The 16,393-nt window shown below is 38.0% G+C and overlaps 1 protein-coding gene across 11 annotated transcripts in view; it reads right to left on the bottom strand.

The window, feature by feature from the left end:
- ERICH2 (glutamate rich 2) overlaps positions 1 to 16,393 on the bottom strand; it is a 98,415-nt gene that overhangs the window by 66,856 nt on the left and 15,166 nt on the right. For 9 of the 11 annotated variants that reach the window (XM_072612292.1, XM_072612291.1, XM_072612281.1 and 6 more), the window contains one exon: positions 1,074 to 1,107. In XM_072612292.1, the coding sequence (XP_072468393.1) occupies positions 1,074 to 1,107 (34 nt within the window). Of the gene's footprint in view, positions 1 to 1,073; positions 1,108 to 1,625; positions 1,747 to 12,888; positions 13,012 to 16,393 lie in introns of those variants that run through there. The other 2 variants (XM_072612283.1, XM_072612284.1) reach the window with 2 other exon arrangements.

Here is a 16,393-nt window from a genome sequence, read left to right as displayed (position 1 = left end):
TGTGTATGTCTCTCCTTCTCTTTGCTCTCTGCTCCAGTAATTCTCATGAAATGGAAGATGGGGGATAGGGAAGAGAAAATCACTTCCCCTCCTTGAGGCCCCTTGGTTTAGACTCAGGAGTCTCCTCCACAGCTGCCTTGAACTTTCAAACTCAGAAACTCATTCATTAAAAGCAAATCTGCTCATCAGCCAATTCAGTCATTCTCTTCCTGACCTAATCAGAGAAGCGTTCATATTTTATAAAAGGATCAGGTGCACAAATATATAGATACATCAAAATCTCATCATGTATTACTATCAACTAATAGAGAAGGGAAACTCCCTCCCTTCCACTACTATTACTAGTTCTAGAAAAACAAAAGTCTTGGTTTAAAAATGAGAGGAAGTGTAGGATATTTTTTAAAAAATATAGGGTAAGAATGTTAAATTATGAAAAAATGCAGTATTCACTTATTGGGTAACTTATTTATAATATGAGAATATAATTACTATTTATAATATGACATGATAGAAGTTATAGCTTTATTTTAACAAGAAGCTGAGATTTTGTGAGGGGGTATTTCTTCTATTCATAACCTATATAGCCCCCCTGTAAATTAGTAGATGGTCTTTGACAGCTGCTGCCAACAAAAAATTAATCACTCTGTAGTCAGCCTAGTAACCAGTCTCCTTGAACTTTGGTAGGCTTGTCCTCAGGCAATAACATAGTCCAGTCTATCATTAGGTCCATACCTGACGCTTTTCTATCTCAATAGGATCAACCAGATAGTACAGTCTGCTAAAAGAATATAATAAACTTCTTAAAGGCAAAATTTGTTCTTTTTTGCCTTTGTATCTCCAGCACCTCCCAGAGCCATTTTATAACTGCTTGTTGAGTGAACGAATGCTGGCATAAGCCTTTGAGAACCTGTAGTCACCTCCATGCCAACAAGAGACGTAAGAGTTGGATTTCAGTTGAAGAAAATGAATGGATTGAAAATATAGCTATGCAAGTTTAAACATTAAATCATTCCAATGTTTCTAAACAATTCAATGTTTTTCATTAAAGACAAATAAAAACTTATTCAAAATACCTTCAGGGCCAATTACTTCTAGCATTCTTGGAGCCTGAAAAAAAATTACAAAAAGAGCTCATTAATAAATCACCAGTTGGTTGCTAACCATAACGTTAATGTATACAATTCAATTACACAAAGTGCACTTAATGAGAACCAGTAAATGCACGTCAAAGAAACATAAAACTTTCCAAATGCTATAAAATGCCTAGCTTTTCTTGCAAAAAAAATTCACAATGCATCCCCTAAGCAACAAAGAAAATGCAAACTGACATCTCTGGTAATAAGCACTTATACAGCAAATACGTGGTCATGGCAAAATGGACTATGGGAATGATTTCTTTTCATATGGAATCTATACTGAACATTCATCATCTTAGTTTTTTAAGAAAAGAATTTTGTATCACCAAGTGCTTTCCTTTCTCATTCTGAGCAAAGTAAATGAATCAACATTGTCTGCTAAAGATTATATTCACATGTTTATATAAAACTATATTAGTAAAGAATAAATACATGGGTGTATGGGGTGTTAAGGGAGGACCAGCATCTCTGGTGTCACCCAGTTCTCACCTGTGGCTCCAAGAAGCCGTAGCATGTGTAGCAATCACATCCTGGTAAAACTGTCTCTGCAGATGGGCTTAAAATTGAGGGTAACTGACAGGCCTCAAACTTATCAGTGAGTTAGGGTGGTGTCTACCCCAAGCATGTGAAGAGTTCCCTTGGCAGAATGGGTGGATGAGAACAATTTGTTCCAGCAACCAGGAAGATGACTGACGCAGGCACTGTGGAATGCTGAGTATGTGTTTGTCCTTTGTTGCTGAAGAAGACCATGCCATAAAAGAAATAATGACATGACTTGTACTTGACTTTGTTTTGAGTTAGGGAGGGCTGTGCAGGTCACTAGCCTCACTTCTTCTCCAGAGCCATCTGAATCCAGTGACCAGATATTCATCAGGATGACTGGAGATAACTCAGGATGAGGCAATTGGGGTTAAGTGACTTGCCCAAGGTCACACAGCTAGTGAGTGTCAAGTGTCTGAGGTGAGATTTGAACTCAGGTCCTCCTGACTCGTGCACTGGTGCTCCATCCACTGTGGAATACTTAGAGCTTAGTCAGACATTAAAGATGTCAAGGTCATCCACTATATCCATGGCCATAGTCAGTTATCCTGTCTTTTGTCTTGCCACAGGAAGAGAGAGTGAGGCTGAGGACTTTGTACAACTCTGACTCACTTAAATCCAACTCATGCACAAGTCATCACCCCATGATGTCATTGGTTCTCTTTGAAAATGAAGGACAAGCAATAATATTAATAAATAAGACTTTGTTGGGGTCTTTCATATACTGGAAATTTATTGTCCCCTGTCCTATATAATCAGAGATAGTATTTCACATACAGAATCCCAAGGCAGAAAAAGACCCCTCATAAACAATTCGATAAGACCTTTGATTTCTCATTTGAAAGAACAACCCAAGGCCATTCTCTGGTACTTGCCAGATAATTGTCATGTGTTCCATAAGTGTTAATTCTTGCTATTTGTTTTTACCCTAAAATCAACTGAAATGGTCTTTCCTTCTTTTCTCAATATTAACTTCATAAAATATGGGACTTAGATGGCAACACAGCAACTGACCTCATGGATAAAAACTCTGTATATCCCCTCTCTTAGTTCACCTTGAATAAATCAGGAAAGATTATAGCTCTACAGTCTCATTCCTCTCAGCCAATTACTATGCTCAGACATCCCATAGATCTGTAAGTGGAGGCACAGGTAACTGGTACTGTCTTGCTCTCAGGTAATCTTGCTCTCCTTTAATCATCATTCTAGAACCCTCTAGAACTGGAATCTACAACATGTCTCCTTCCTTAAGGAGGAAGGAAAAAAGAGAAGTCATTTTTGGAACTGCTACAATCTGGATGTCAATTTGGAGCCCTATAGTCTCCCACCCCTGTTTCTGGCTGACTGTAAAGAATATCCTTTAATAAATCATTTGGGTTTATAAGTCTTATGCGCAGCTTTTATTTTCCTCTCTCAAGAAGGGACATTTAGATTACCATGCAATCACTCGTTTGGACAGAGATTTGGTGACAAATGAAAGAAATGAAACGGGTAGGAGAAACCGATTAAGTCTCTTATGCATTTAAAAAAATTTTTCGGGGAGCATTCTCTCTAATTGCTGCAATGAGTGACTGTAATTTAGTCAGACATCACCATCAACAAATCATACCACAAAACAGCTGAAGCAAATAATATTGAATTCTTGCTATTTTACTATTTCAATGTAAAGTTACACCTGTAAGAGTTTTGTTGCATACTATGATGGTGAGATAAAGGACCTTCAGGATCTTTTTCAACAAAGACAATTTCTCTTCTTAGCAGTCTCACAGGTTAAGTTTTTCAGTCTACAACTTCATTTTTAAAGCAGTCATTGTCTATGGAATCCTCTATGTTTTGCTTTGGAGGTTCTTTTAGAAATAATGTTGATTTTCACTTTCATCCAGGCACAGATACTTAAGATTAATGCCATGGTACAATTAAACTTAGTCAAGTTATTTCTATATCGAATCAGAGAGATGCACTCATTAACAGAGCCTACTTCTAGATCTGAGGTCATTTGAATAGTTTGAGAAGGAAAACAAGGACATGCAGAGAATTTCACAATGTCCAATCAAACCATGAATTGTGAGAGTTACTTCTGCCATAAACATTCCACATTTGATGTCACGGAGAACTTCACTGAAGTTATGCTTTAATTAACCAACATTTACGAATATCTACCATGAAATGGTAGTAGGTGTTGAATATACCTATCCCATAAAACCTATCCCATAGAATCTGGTCTTAAGGAGCTTATTATTTTAAAAGGGTAAAGACTCCTATGAAGTGATGTAGCAGTGATACAAAGGATAAAGTGCTAAAACACAAAAGAAGGATCTAAGCCAAGTGTTATAAAAACATTTAAATTATCACTCTCAGCTGATAAGGCAGTTACATAGAGCAATCTTAGGGGAGGCTTCATCAAAGAGAAGGAAAGGATTTCAATAGACAGAAAACATGTAGGAATCAGGCCTGGGGCCAGCCTAGTAAAGCAAAAAAAATGGGAGAGGGCAGGAAAATAATCGGGAGGAAGGAAAAGTCTAGTTTGACTGGAATATAGAATGTGTAAAGGGGAACAGTATGAGATAAGGGAAAGGAAAAGGAATAAGCATTCATTAAGGGCCTACTATGTGCCAGGTACTGTGTTAAGTACTTTTTTTCAAATATTATCTCATCATCATCTCATTTCATGAGAACCCTGGGAGGTGTGTTGTATTACTCCCATTTTATAGTTGAGAAAACTGTGGCAAAGAGAGTTTAAAAGATTTGCCCAAGTCATGCAGCTAGTAAGTGTCTGACGCCAAATTTGAATTGAAGTCTTCTTGACTCCAGGTCCCCTTAGCTGCTGTAAGGTATGGAAGGTAAGCATATAAAATATACAAGGCCATATAGTAGGCTGGAGCCAAGGTGTGAGAACCTCAAAGGCCAAAGACAGGAGTTTATGTTTTCTCTAGGTCCAAGGTGTTAAGCTCCCACTGCTGTCAGAACCAGATTAAAACGTAATTTGGAAATATTTGGCAAAATAAATAAATATACAATGGAATACAGATGATGCTAACAGCTCACAGGAATCCTTATGCATGATTTAGTGGTTCCATTTCTATTTGAATTAAACACAACTGCGATAGGCAACAGGAAACCGTGGAAGATCATTCAGTAGAAAAGTATTTGATCAATGCAAGAGTTGAATTATAGAGGGTGGAGAGAAGATTCATAATAATCTGAAATTGAAATGATGAGGGTGTTGCCTTAGAGATCCCAAAACAAGTAGGTAAGTCTGACCTCTTAGACATTATTGAGACTTAATGGAATGAAACCGAGAGCTGTAACCTGGCTTTGGCTATGGTAAAGTTTACTCAAGAGAAGCAGTATATGTAAAGTTGGTGGTGTGTTTAGTCACATGAGAAAACCCAGGAAGAAAAGGGGAGAAGCATGGTAGAGAATATTGGAGTGAAGATCGATAAAGGATGAATAGCAGCACCAATGTTGTCATCAAACTATGGTACCAACCACCGGTCAGAGGAAATAAATGAAGAGTTTAGGAAACTGATTACAAACCTGGCCCAGAGGTTTGATATCAAAATGATGGTGGCTTAAATTATCTAGACCTCTGCTAGAGGTACACTCAAATTTTTTTTTATTTATTATAATTTATCCTTGCAAAAAAGAGAATGAACTATTAAGGAAAATTATTATTCTGAATCTGATTCTCACCAACAAGGAAGAACTGGCTGCTAGGATGGAAATAATAATGTTTGGAAGGAAGTACTCACTCCAGGGAAGCCATTCCAATGAGTAAGGAAAAGAGGAATTTGTTTAAAGAGAATGATATGGATTCCCCAGGAAATTATCAACCAATTTGGTTTTTTGGAAATGCACAAAAGATGGAAGCAAGGACCAATAATGGAAAAGGAACACAAAAACATGGGATTGTCCTCTCAGGAACACTAAAATTTAGAATGCTGAGGGTGCCAAGGAACGCCAAGAACAAAAAGGGGCTTTTACAAAAGTGTGGCTGGACTGGTGAAAAGAGGAGGATCAAAGAAGGTATGGGACTGCTGTTGGAGGTAGGTAGATCGATGACAAGTGAAGAGAGAAGGCAGAGCAGGAAGGGGCAGCAATGGCAGAGTGGGCAGGGCACTGTACTTGGGAGTCATAAGGACTTGAGTTCAAATTCCACCTCAGATGTTTACTAGCTATGTGACCCTGAGCAAATCACTTAAACTCTCTGTACTTGTTTCTTCAATTACAAAATAAATCAAATCTGTCAGTCTCTGGGAACCATCCAGCTCTAAATCTATGATTCTAACCATTCTTATGTTATTTCTGTTTTCTCAGCCAAAAACAAACAAACAAACAAAAAACACTGGAAGAAATTATTTATACCACAATAAGGAGAGTAGGAAAGGTTCCTAGATGAGGTCAAAACTCAAGTGAACTTCATCCTAGGGGGCTGAAAAGTGGGAGATATGATCAATGGCCACGGCCAGTGATTTCTGAAAAATGACGAGGAACGGGAAACAGAAAGGGACTAGAAGGGTTTGGAAAAAAAAAGAGAAGAGAGTTCGTAAACTCTTCTAGGTCAATAAGCCTGACTTAGATTCCTGTAAAATTCTAGAATATATTATTAAAGGATAGTTAGTCAGTAAGCATTTATTAAGCACCTGCTATGTGCCAGATGAATGGATGATTCAAGTTTAGGATGAAAAGAAATATTAAAAAAAATACCAGCCCCTGCTCTCAGGGAGTTCACCCTCTAGTGGGGGGGGGAGGGGAGGAGGGATAAGCTGCAAACAGGAATGTATGAACAAGCTACAAACAACCAGAATTGGAAATAATCAGCAAGAGGAAGGCACAATGATTAATCAAGACTTTGTGAAGGTGGAATTTCAGTTGAGACTTGAAGGAAGCTAGGTAGGCAGAAATGAGGAAGGAGAGAATTTTAAGCATGGCACATAGCCAGAGATAATACCTGGAGCTGGGAGCCAGAATGTTTTGTCTAAGGAGCAGCAAGGAAGAGAGAGAGAGAGAGAGAGAGAGAGAGAGAGAGAGAGAGAGAGAGAGAGAGAGAGAGAGAGAGAGAGAGAGAGAGAGAGAGAGAGAGAGAGAGAGAGAGAGAGAGAGAGAGAGAGAGAGAGAGAGAGAGAGAGAGAGAGAGAGGGAGAGAGCCACCTCCTGGAGGAATAGGTATATATTCCAGAAGACTGGAAGGTGGGGCCAGGTTCTGAAGGACTTTGAATGCTCAATAAACCATACTTGAGCTCCTAGGAGTATAGGAATAACTGGAATTGATATAGCACTTTTAGGTTTGCAAGTACTTTTAAATCCATTACCTCATACAAACCTCACAACACCCCTGGGTGTGCCATACACTGCAAACTAATTAAAACAACTAACAAGACATTCTGTGCTCTGTTCTGATGTCTTTCATGTGATAATAGGTCTTTGACTTACCGAATGAAAGTTGTAAAATAGATGGGAAAATTTTCTAGACACTTTTATGGAATAAGTCAACTAAAAGCATAAACTACGTGCAGAAAATGTCCTTAACCAATCTGGTAGGAGTGTAATTCAATAAAGCTACAAGAGAAGTGTCCTGGGGTTTACTGAAACTAAACAGAAAACATTGGGATTTGTTGAAGAGAAACAGTCATGCCGACTGTGACTTTGGATAAAACATTAACCCAGTTTGGAATCTTTTCATCCAACAGCAGGCTGGCCTAGTAGCAGACGTAGCTAGCGGCACAGTAGATAAGAGTACTGGACCTGGAATCAGGAAGACCTGAATTCAAATCTGTTCTGAGGTACCAGCTATGTAACCCTGGACAAGTCTCTTAAACTCAGTTTTACCATCGGTGGTGGTTGTCCTTCATCCTCAAAGAGCACCAAGTTATATCACTAAGTTAGGGTCAAGGTACAATTGTCAGACTGTGGCTGATCTGACCAATACAGTCAATATGGAAGACTCTACCACAGATCAGGCACAAATAGTTCATATGAACATTTGGAGTGAGGGTGTCTCTAAATTTGCATATCTCACATTTCCTTTGATCTACTGCATTTCTGCTTTGCTCAAAGAGCACAGTGCCTTCTTTGATTCTATCAACTGCAAAATAGAGATGATAACAATAGCAGAAATGTCCCAGGGTTGTTGTGAAGGTCATTTGAGATATTTGTAAAGCCCTTAGCACAGTGCCTGGCACACAGTAGATGTTTAAGAAATGCTTACACCTTTCCACAATGCTTATTCCCTTCCCTTCCCCTTAAGAGTGGAATACCTAGAGGAAGAAGGAAGGAGAAAGTCCTTGTCTCTTCCTTCCCTCTTCGAAAATAAGGAAGATAAATTGTATCATAAAGCAATAATCATCAAAACTACTTAGTACTGGCTAAGAAATGGGGATAGATAAGTGGAATAGGTTGGGTACACAAGACATAGTAGTCAATGACTGTAGCAGTCTACTGTTCGATAAACCCAAGGACTCCAGGTTCTGGGATAAGAACTCACTGTTTAACAAAAAATGCTGGAAAAACTGGAAAACAGTGTGGCAAAAACTTGGCATAGACCAATGTCTGTGACATCATATACCAGAATAAAGTCCAAATGGTCTAGGTATAAAAACTGATACTATAAACAAATTAAGGGAGCAAAGAATAGTTTATATGTTGGATCTATGGAGAATGGAGGAACTTATGACCAAACAAGAGATAGAGAACACTATGCAGTGAAAAATGGATAACTTTGATTATATTAAATTGAAAAATTTTTGCACAAACAAAGCCAATGCAACCAAGATTAGGAGGGAAGCAGGAAACTGGGATAGAATTTTTATAACTAGTGTCTGTGATAAAGGCCTCATTTCTAAAATACATAGAGAACTGAGTCAAATTTACAAGAATACAAGACATTCCTCAGTTGATAAATGGTCAAAGGATATGAACAGGCAGTTTTCAGAGGAAGAAATTAAAGATATCTGTAATCATATGAAAAAATGCTCTAAATCACTATTGATTAGAGAGATGCAAATCAAAACCACTCTGAGGTATCACATCACTATCATACTGGCTAACATGACAAAACAGAAAAACAATAAATTTTGGAGAAGATGTGAGACTTGGACTATTAATTCATTGTTGGTGGAGCTATGAGCTGAACTATTCTGGGGAGTAATTTGGAACCATGCCCAAAGGACTATAAAAATGTGCATACCCTTTGACCTAGCAATACTGCTTCTAGAAGGCACCTAGGTGATGCAGTGAATAGAGCACCAGTGCAGGAGTCAGGAGGACCTGAGTTCAAATCTCACCTCAATTGCCTCATCCTGGGTCATCTCCAGTCATCCTGATGCATATATGGTCACTGGATTTAGATGGCTCTGGAGGAGAAGTAGGGCTGATGACCTTTACAGCCCTCCCTCACTCAAAACAAAGTCAAGTGTAAGTCATGTCCTCATTTCTCTTATAGCATGGTCTTCTTCAGCCACAAAGGATGAACGCACTTGCTTCTAGGACTGTATGCCAAAGAGATCATTAAAATGGGAAAAGAATCCACATGTGCAAAAATATTTATAGCAGCTCTCTTTGTGGTGGCCAAGAACTGGAAATCGAGGGGATGCTCATCAATTGTGGGATGGCTGAACAAGTTGTGGTATATAAATGTAATGGAATATTGCTATGCTGTAAGAAATAATGAACAGCAGGACTTCAGAGAGGCCTAGAAGGATTTATATGAACTGATGCTGAGTGAAAAGAGCAGAACTAGGAGAAGAGTAAAACCACAGTGCAACCAACTGTAGCCAACAGCAACAGAGGACAGTTTCTGATAGACTTAGGTATTCTGAGAGACGTAATCCTAAAACATGCCCAAAGAACTACTGAGGCAAAATGTGATCCACATCCAGAGAAAGAACTGTGGAATCAGAATGGAGAATGAAGCAGACCATTTTCTCTTGTGTTATGTTTTGTTTTAGTTTTTCTCATGATTTCTCCACTTCATTTTAATTCTTCTACGCCACATGACTAATGTGAAAATGTGTTTAATAAGAATGTGTGTGTAGAACCCATATAAGATAGCAGATCATTTCAAAGAGGGAGGGGAAGAAAATTTAAGACTTATGGAAATTGTTGTTGAAAATTGAAAACAAATAATTTTTTTTAAAAAAGCCACTCCTACTTAAAAAATGTCAAATGGTCACAAGCCCAAAGAAGGTTCTTGGAAGAAATGACTCTAAACAAATTCTAGAGCAGCAGAAGCCACAAAATGACAGAGTGAGAGAGATTTATAGCCCAAGACATCCTGGAAGGCCAAAAGGAAAAGTCTATCACACTGGGCTCAGAGCAGAGTGCAGCCCAACCTTGACTGCATGGCGCTGACAAGCCTGAAGCATCCAGCCTTGGCTGCACAGCACTGATAGGACTGGAGCAGGCTTCAGGGTGTGGAATCATAGGTAGCAGCTGTGGTTCCAAGATTTCTCAACCCACAAAAGCCAAAGACACCTTCAAAGGTTGGTAAGAAAGCTCTTTCACCTGGGTGAGAGGGGAGTGCCATCTGGCTCCAGCCCTGGAACCAGGATGGTGGCAGCAGCAGCATCCACTTTTGGAGCCCTTGGCCTAAAGACCCTGGGGGAATCTGGGGGAATTAAGGGACTCATCTGGGTCTCAGTTCTGAGTGGTGGTCCTGGGGTGAGGAATAGTGCTAGCATGGTGGAGCTGGTGGTGACTGTGAAGAGGGGATCCTACTCACAGATCCAGGGCAGAAAAGAGTGCTTGTGGTTGCTCAGAGACCAGAGCACAGGCCAGGAGAGGAGTATATTCCTCTCCCTTGATTGTGCCACCTTGGAGGAACTGAGAACTTACAGGTCCGCAGAGTATACTCTCCACTTCAAAAAGGACTCAAAAGTAAAGTAACTGGCTGGGAAAATGCTCCTAAAAGGGGGAAAAAAATCAGACTATAGAAGGTTATTTTCTTGGTGAACAGGCATTTTTTTCCATCCTTTCAGATGAGGAAGAACAAAGCATACTATCAAAGGAAAACATAAAAGCAAATCTTCTATATCCAAAACCTCCAAAAAATATGTAATGGTTTCAGGCCATGGAAGAGTTCAAAAAGGATTTTGAAAAGCAAATAAGAGAGGTGGAGGAAAAATTGGGTAGAGAAATGGGAGCGATGCAAGAAAATCATGAAAAACGAGTCAACAGCTTGCTAAAGGAGACCCCCCAAAAATACTGAAGAAAATAACACCTTTAAAAATAGACTAACTCAAATGGCAAAAGAGGCCCAAAAAGCTAATGAGGAGAAGAATGCTTTAAAAAAAAGAATTGGCCACATGGAAAAGGAGGTTCAAAAGCTCACTGAAGAAAACAGTTCTTTAAAAATTAAAATGGAGCAGATGGAAGCTAATGACTTTATGAGAAACCAAGAAATTACAAAACAAAATCAAAAGGGTGAAAAAATAGAAGACAATGTGAAATATCTCACTGGAAAAACAACTGACCTGGAAAACAGATCCAGGAGAGGTAATTTGAAAATTATTGGTCTACCTGAAAATCATAATCAAAAAAAGAGCCTAGACATCATCTTCCAAGAAATTATCAAGGAAAACTGCCCTGATATTCTTGAATCAGAGGGTAAAATAGAAATGGAAAGAATTCACCAATTACCACCTGAAAGAGATCCCAAAAGAAAAACTTCTAGGAATATTGTAGCCAAATTTCAGAGTTCCCAGGTCAAGGAAAAAATATTATAAGCATCCAAAAAGAAACAATTTGAATATTGTGGAAATACAATCAGGATAACACAGGATTTAGTAGCTTCTACACTAAGGGATTGAAGGGCTTGGAATATGATATTCCAGAGGTCAAAGGAGATAGGATTAAACCAGGAATCACCTACACAGCAAAATTGAGTATAATACTTCAGGAAGAAAAAATGAAATTTCAATGAAAAGAGGACTTCCAAGCATTACTGTTGAAAAGACGAGAGCTGAATAGAAAATTTGACTTTCAAATACAAGAATCAAGAGAAACATGAAAAGGTCAACAGGAGATAGAAACCTTAAGGAACTCATTAAAGTTGAACTGTTTACATCCCTATTTGGAAAGATGTTATTTGTAATTCATGAGACCTTTCTCAGTATTAGGGTAGTTAGAGGGAATATATGTGTGTGTATGGGTGTGTATAGGTATGTGTGTAGGTATATATTATATATGTGTAGGCATGCATATGTACATGGGTGTACATGTGTATAGGTATATAGACAGACAGCACCGTGTGAGCTGAATATGAAGGGAGAATACCTAAAAAAATAAAATTTACGGTTGAATGTAGTATACTAGGAGTAAGAGAAAGGGAGAAGTAGAATGTAGCAAATCATCTCACATAAAAGAGGGAAAAAAGAGCTTTCACAATGGAGGAAAAGAAGAGGGAGATGAAGGCAATTAAGTGAGCCTTACTGTAATGGGATTTGGCTTAAGGAGAGAATAACACATATTCAATTGGATATGGAAATCTATTTTATCCTGTAGGAAGGCAAGGGGGAAGGGGACAGGAGAAGGAAGGCAACAGAAGGGATAGTAAATTAAGGAAAGGGATAATTAGAAGCAAACACTATTGTGGGAGGACAGGTCAAAGGAGAGAATGGAATACTGAAGGGCAGGATAGGACAGAGGGAAATGTGGTTAGTCTTTTATAATGTAACTATTATGGAAGTGCTTTGCATTGTTACACATGTATGACCTATATTGAATTGCTTGTTTTCTCAATGAGGGTGGGTGGGGAGGGAGGGAGAAAATATGGAACTCAAAGCTTTAAAAATGAATGTTAAAAATTGTTTTAGCATGCAACTGGAAATTAACCTATACAGGCAATGGAGTATAGAAATCTAGTTTGCTCTACAGGAAAATAGAGGGGAAGAGGGATGGAAGAAGGGGAGATAATAGAAAAGAGGACAGACTGGAGAAGGGAGTAGATGGGGTGCATGCTATTCTGGGGTGGGGATGGAGAGAGATAGGGAGAAAATTTTGAATTCAAATTCTTGTGCAAGTGAATGCTGAGAACTGAAAAATAAATAAATTATATATATATTAAAAAAAGAAAAGAGCTGGATGTTTTAGTGGCTTAAAAGCTCATTATCAATCAACAATGTGATATGGCAGCCAAAAAAAGAGATTTTTAAGCTCCATTAAAAAAGTCTAGTGCAAGGAAGTGACAATAACTCTGTAGTCAGACGTGATTTACCATAACTGAAGTTTTATGTTCAGTTCTGGGTGCCACATTTTGTAGGATGTTGAGAAGTTTGAGAATGTCCAAGGGTCAGCAACAAGGATGGTGAAAGACTTTGAGATCATACCATATGCTGATCTGTTGAGAAAAGAAACGATGATGTTTAACTTTGAGAAGAACACATTTTAGCTTCCTGTTAGGGTTGTCATATGGAAGAGAGATTAGCTACACAGACTGTTAAGTTTAACTACAAGGCCACAAAAGGAAGAAACAAGAAATTGCAGAGTGGCAAATTTAAATTTAACATAAGTATAACTTGGGTTGCCCAAGGGCACTTTGTATGCTGCTGCTTAGGCAGAAGTTCAGACTGTGGAGTGAATGATTACTCACCAAGTGCCTTGTGAGGAGTGGAAATGGCAGGAGAGATTCAATAAGGAGAAAATCTTCCTCAATCTTGCTTTGGGAGAGGACTTGAAATGTTCCAAACTCTTTTGAGGGAGAGATTTGTGAAGAGACAGAACCAAGTTTGGAAGGTAGACATTTAGGAAAACCAGCTTCTCAGCACATGGCAGATGTCTAACTTGCTCAGGGTAGTTTTCTTTGGATCAGATTGAGGCTTCTCTCTTTTAGTTGAGTTAACTTGCTCCCAGAGGGAGAATTCATTCACTGTGTATTTTCTGGTATAGTCTTATCTGTATGACTTCTCTGATTTCTGTATGCTGTCTTCTTGAGTAAATGAGTTTACTCATTCATTATTCGTGATGGTCAATTGCTTGCATAACTAGCTTTTGGTGGGAAGAAGTAAACTTGAGGATGTAAGTTTGAGGTATACCTTCCCCATTAAAGAAAAATGACTAGCAAAGGGGTTTGAACATTTCCCAAGATGAGCAATATTTAGTGGGGGCAGATAATGATTCTGGTCCAGTACACTCCCCCATCTCTGTCTGTCTATCTCTCCCCCAGAGGGGACAGTATGGTCGGCCTTGCAGCCCCTTCTTCTATTTCCCTTAAGGAGATAAGAATTAAAGACTTCCTTGGAAAGGGGTGGGCAAGATTCTGGAGACATCTATTCATGCCTCTTCTCTAACTGCATTTAAACAAATTATATCAGCACATACCTAACCTACCAGAGCAACCCAAACACCCTACATGAGGGAAATTTTCCTAATAATTAGAATTATCCAAAAGTGGAAGGGATTACTTCAGGAGGAGGCCATTTCTGGCTCACTGGAAGTTTTCAAGTAAAGGCTAGATGAATACTAACCAGATATCTTATAAAGGAGCTTTCTGTTCACTCAGGTTCGGTTTATAGTGGATGACTTTTGAGGTCATCTCCAACTCTGAGAGTCTGTGAATATGAACTGAAGAATCTGAACTTCATGTGTATTTTGAACAAACTAATAATGAACAACTTTGTGATCATGAGCAAATAACTCAGTTAAAGTCTTAGTTTCTTCATTTCTAAAATGTGGATGATAAAACTTGCATTATCTCAAAACACAGCATATGGACTGGTTGTCAGTTACCATGAAGAAATGCTCTAAAGCATTATTGATTATAGACCAATGCAAATCAAAACAACTTTGAAGTAGCATCTCACACTCTCAGACTACCTAAAATGAAAGAAGGACAAAATGACAAAAGTTGGAGGGAATGTGGGAAAAATGGGACACTAATACACTGTTGGTAAACTGTGAACTGATCCAACCATTCTGGAGAGCAATCTAGAATTATGGAATTATAAAACTGGATATACCATTTGGCTCAGCAATACCACTAGAAGGTCTGTTTCCCGAAGTGATTAGGGAAAAAGGGAAAGAACCTATATGTTCTAAAATAATTATAACAGCTCTCTTTGTGGTGACAAAAAACTGGAAATTGAAGCGATGTTCATCAGTTGGGAAATAGCTACACAAGTTGTGGTATATGATTGTGATGGAATATCACTATGCTATAAGAAATTATGATCTGGTCAGTTTTAGAAAAACATGGAAAGACTTGCAAGAAATAATGAATTGCAAAATTGAAGAAACATGAAAATGTTGTATACAGTAACAGTTGTTTGAAAAACAACTGTGAATGATTAAATTATTTTGAGTGTTACAAATACTGAAATCAACTACAAAGGACTATGAAGGAATATGCTATTGACCTCCAGAGAAAGAATAGATAAAAAAGAAGGATGTATAACATGGTTTTACACATATATACATATCAGTGTTTAAGGGGGGCCTTTCTAGTGTGATGCGTGGAGGGAGAGAGGAAACAATAAAGTGCACATTAGAGAACAAAAGAGAACTGAGAAGGAAGCACAAAATAATCAGAGCAGCTTTGAAAATGATGTGAAGTATTTATTATATAGTTTTTTCAAAAAAGTAAACAATGTGAAATGGAGATTCAAGGTTTCATACTGAATTTTCTTTTAGTGTTGTGCTGTGTACAAGGAAATTTTTTTGTCTTTTTTTATTTAAAAACAAAATGAATAACAATTTTTCAAAAATAAAACATTACAATAAGCAAATATATTTGACTTTTGTCCAATGAAGAAGGACACACAGGATTAAAATACAAACGTGTAAAATCTTAAGATAATAAGTAGTTATGAGCAAAATCATCTCATGAAGCAGAGGAATATAGTGGAGAGTAGAAACACATTCAAATACAGCAATAGTGAATGCCTCTACCTACCTTTATTGCTTTTTCTACCAAATCTGTGTGACAATGACATACATCTTTAGTGAGTATTCATCTTCCTGTTTTATGCCTCATTTGATATCAATAACTGAAAGGCTAAGAGAGGAGCTATCCCTCTTGTTACATGTCTCATGGAAACTTGCATGATTTTTTATATATGTATGAGAAACAAACTATTGAAAAAGAACCTTCAAAGAAATTAATAATAGGGCTTTCCAGGTTTTCAAAGGTGACATATGATCGCCAAAGCCCAAGAACTTTACTTCAAACATTTAAAACATCTATTTTTTCTATCTTTACCATACCAAAGTATTATTAGCACATCTCCATTACTTAATGAGCACAGAACATAGGGTGCTAGACTAAGAAATTGTGTCGAACATAGACAAAAAATAGTTCTAGTCCTCAAGGACCATCCAATCCATTTGATTTGTGGGAAGGCACTGGGATAAGCATTTAAATAGTACCTACTATGTGGCAGGCACTGTCCTGTGTTGTTGTTGTTTTTTTTACAATTATCTCATATGAGTAAAGAAAATCATTAACAGAGGTTAAAACTTCCCTGGAAAATAATGTAAGAACATATAAACTCCTTCAGCGCAAAGATTACTTTTGTTTATGTCTCTGTATCTCTACTGCCTAACACTTTGCTTTGGACACAGAGGGTGCTCAGCAGATATTTGCTGGATATAAGTACTGAATGAAATGTTTCATTTTTATCAAATAAGAAGTGCAGGGTAAACTTATATTCTCTAAATCTTTCAGTCAATTGTATGACCTTCATAAGGATAAAATGCCTTTGAGGCCTGTGTGCTATTTTCATATA

The sequence above is a fragment of the Notamacropus eugenii genome, chromosome 5 (genome assembly GCF_028372415.1).
Source record: "Notamacropus eugenii isolate mMacEug1 chromosome 5, mMacEug1.pri_v2, whole genome shotgun sequence".
Classification (NCBI taxonomy): Eukaryota; Metazoa; Chordata; class Mammalia; order Diprotodontia; family Macropodidae; genus Notamacropus; species Notamacropus eugenii.
This window is presented reverse-complemented; position numbering and strand designations above follow the sequence as displayed.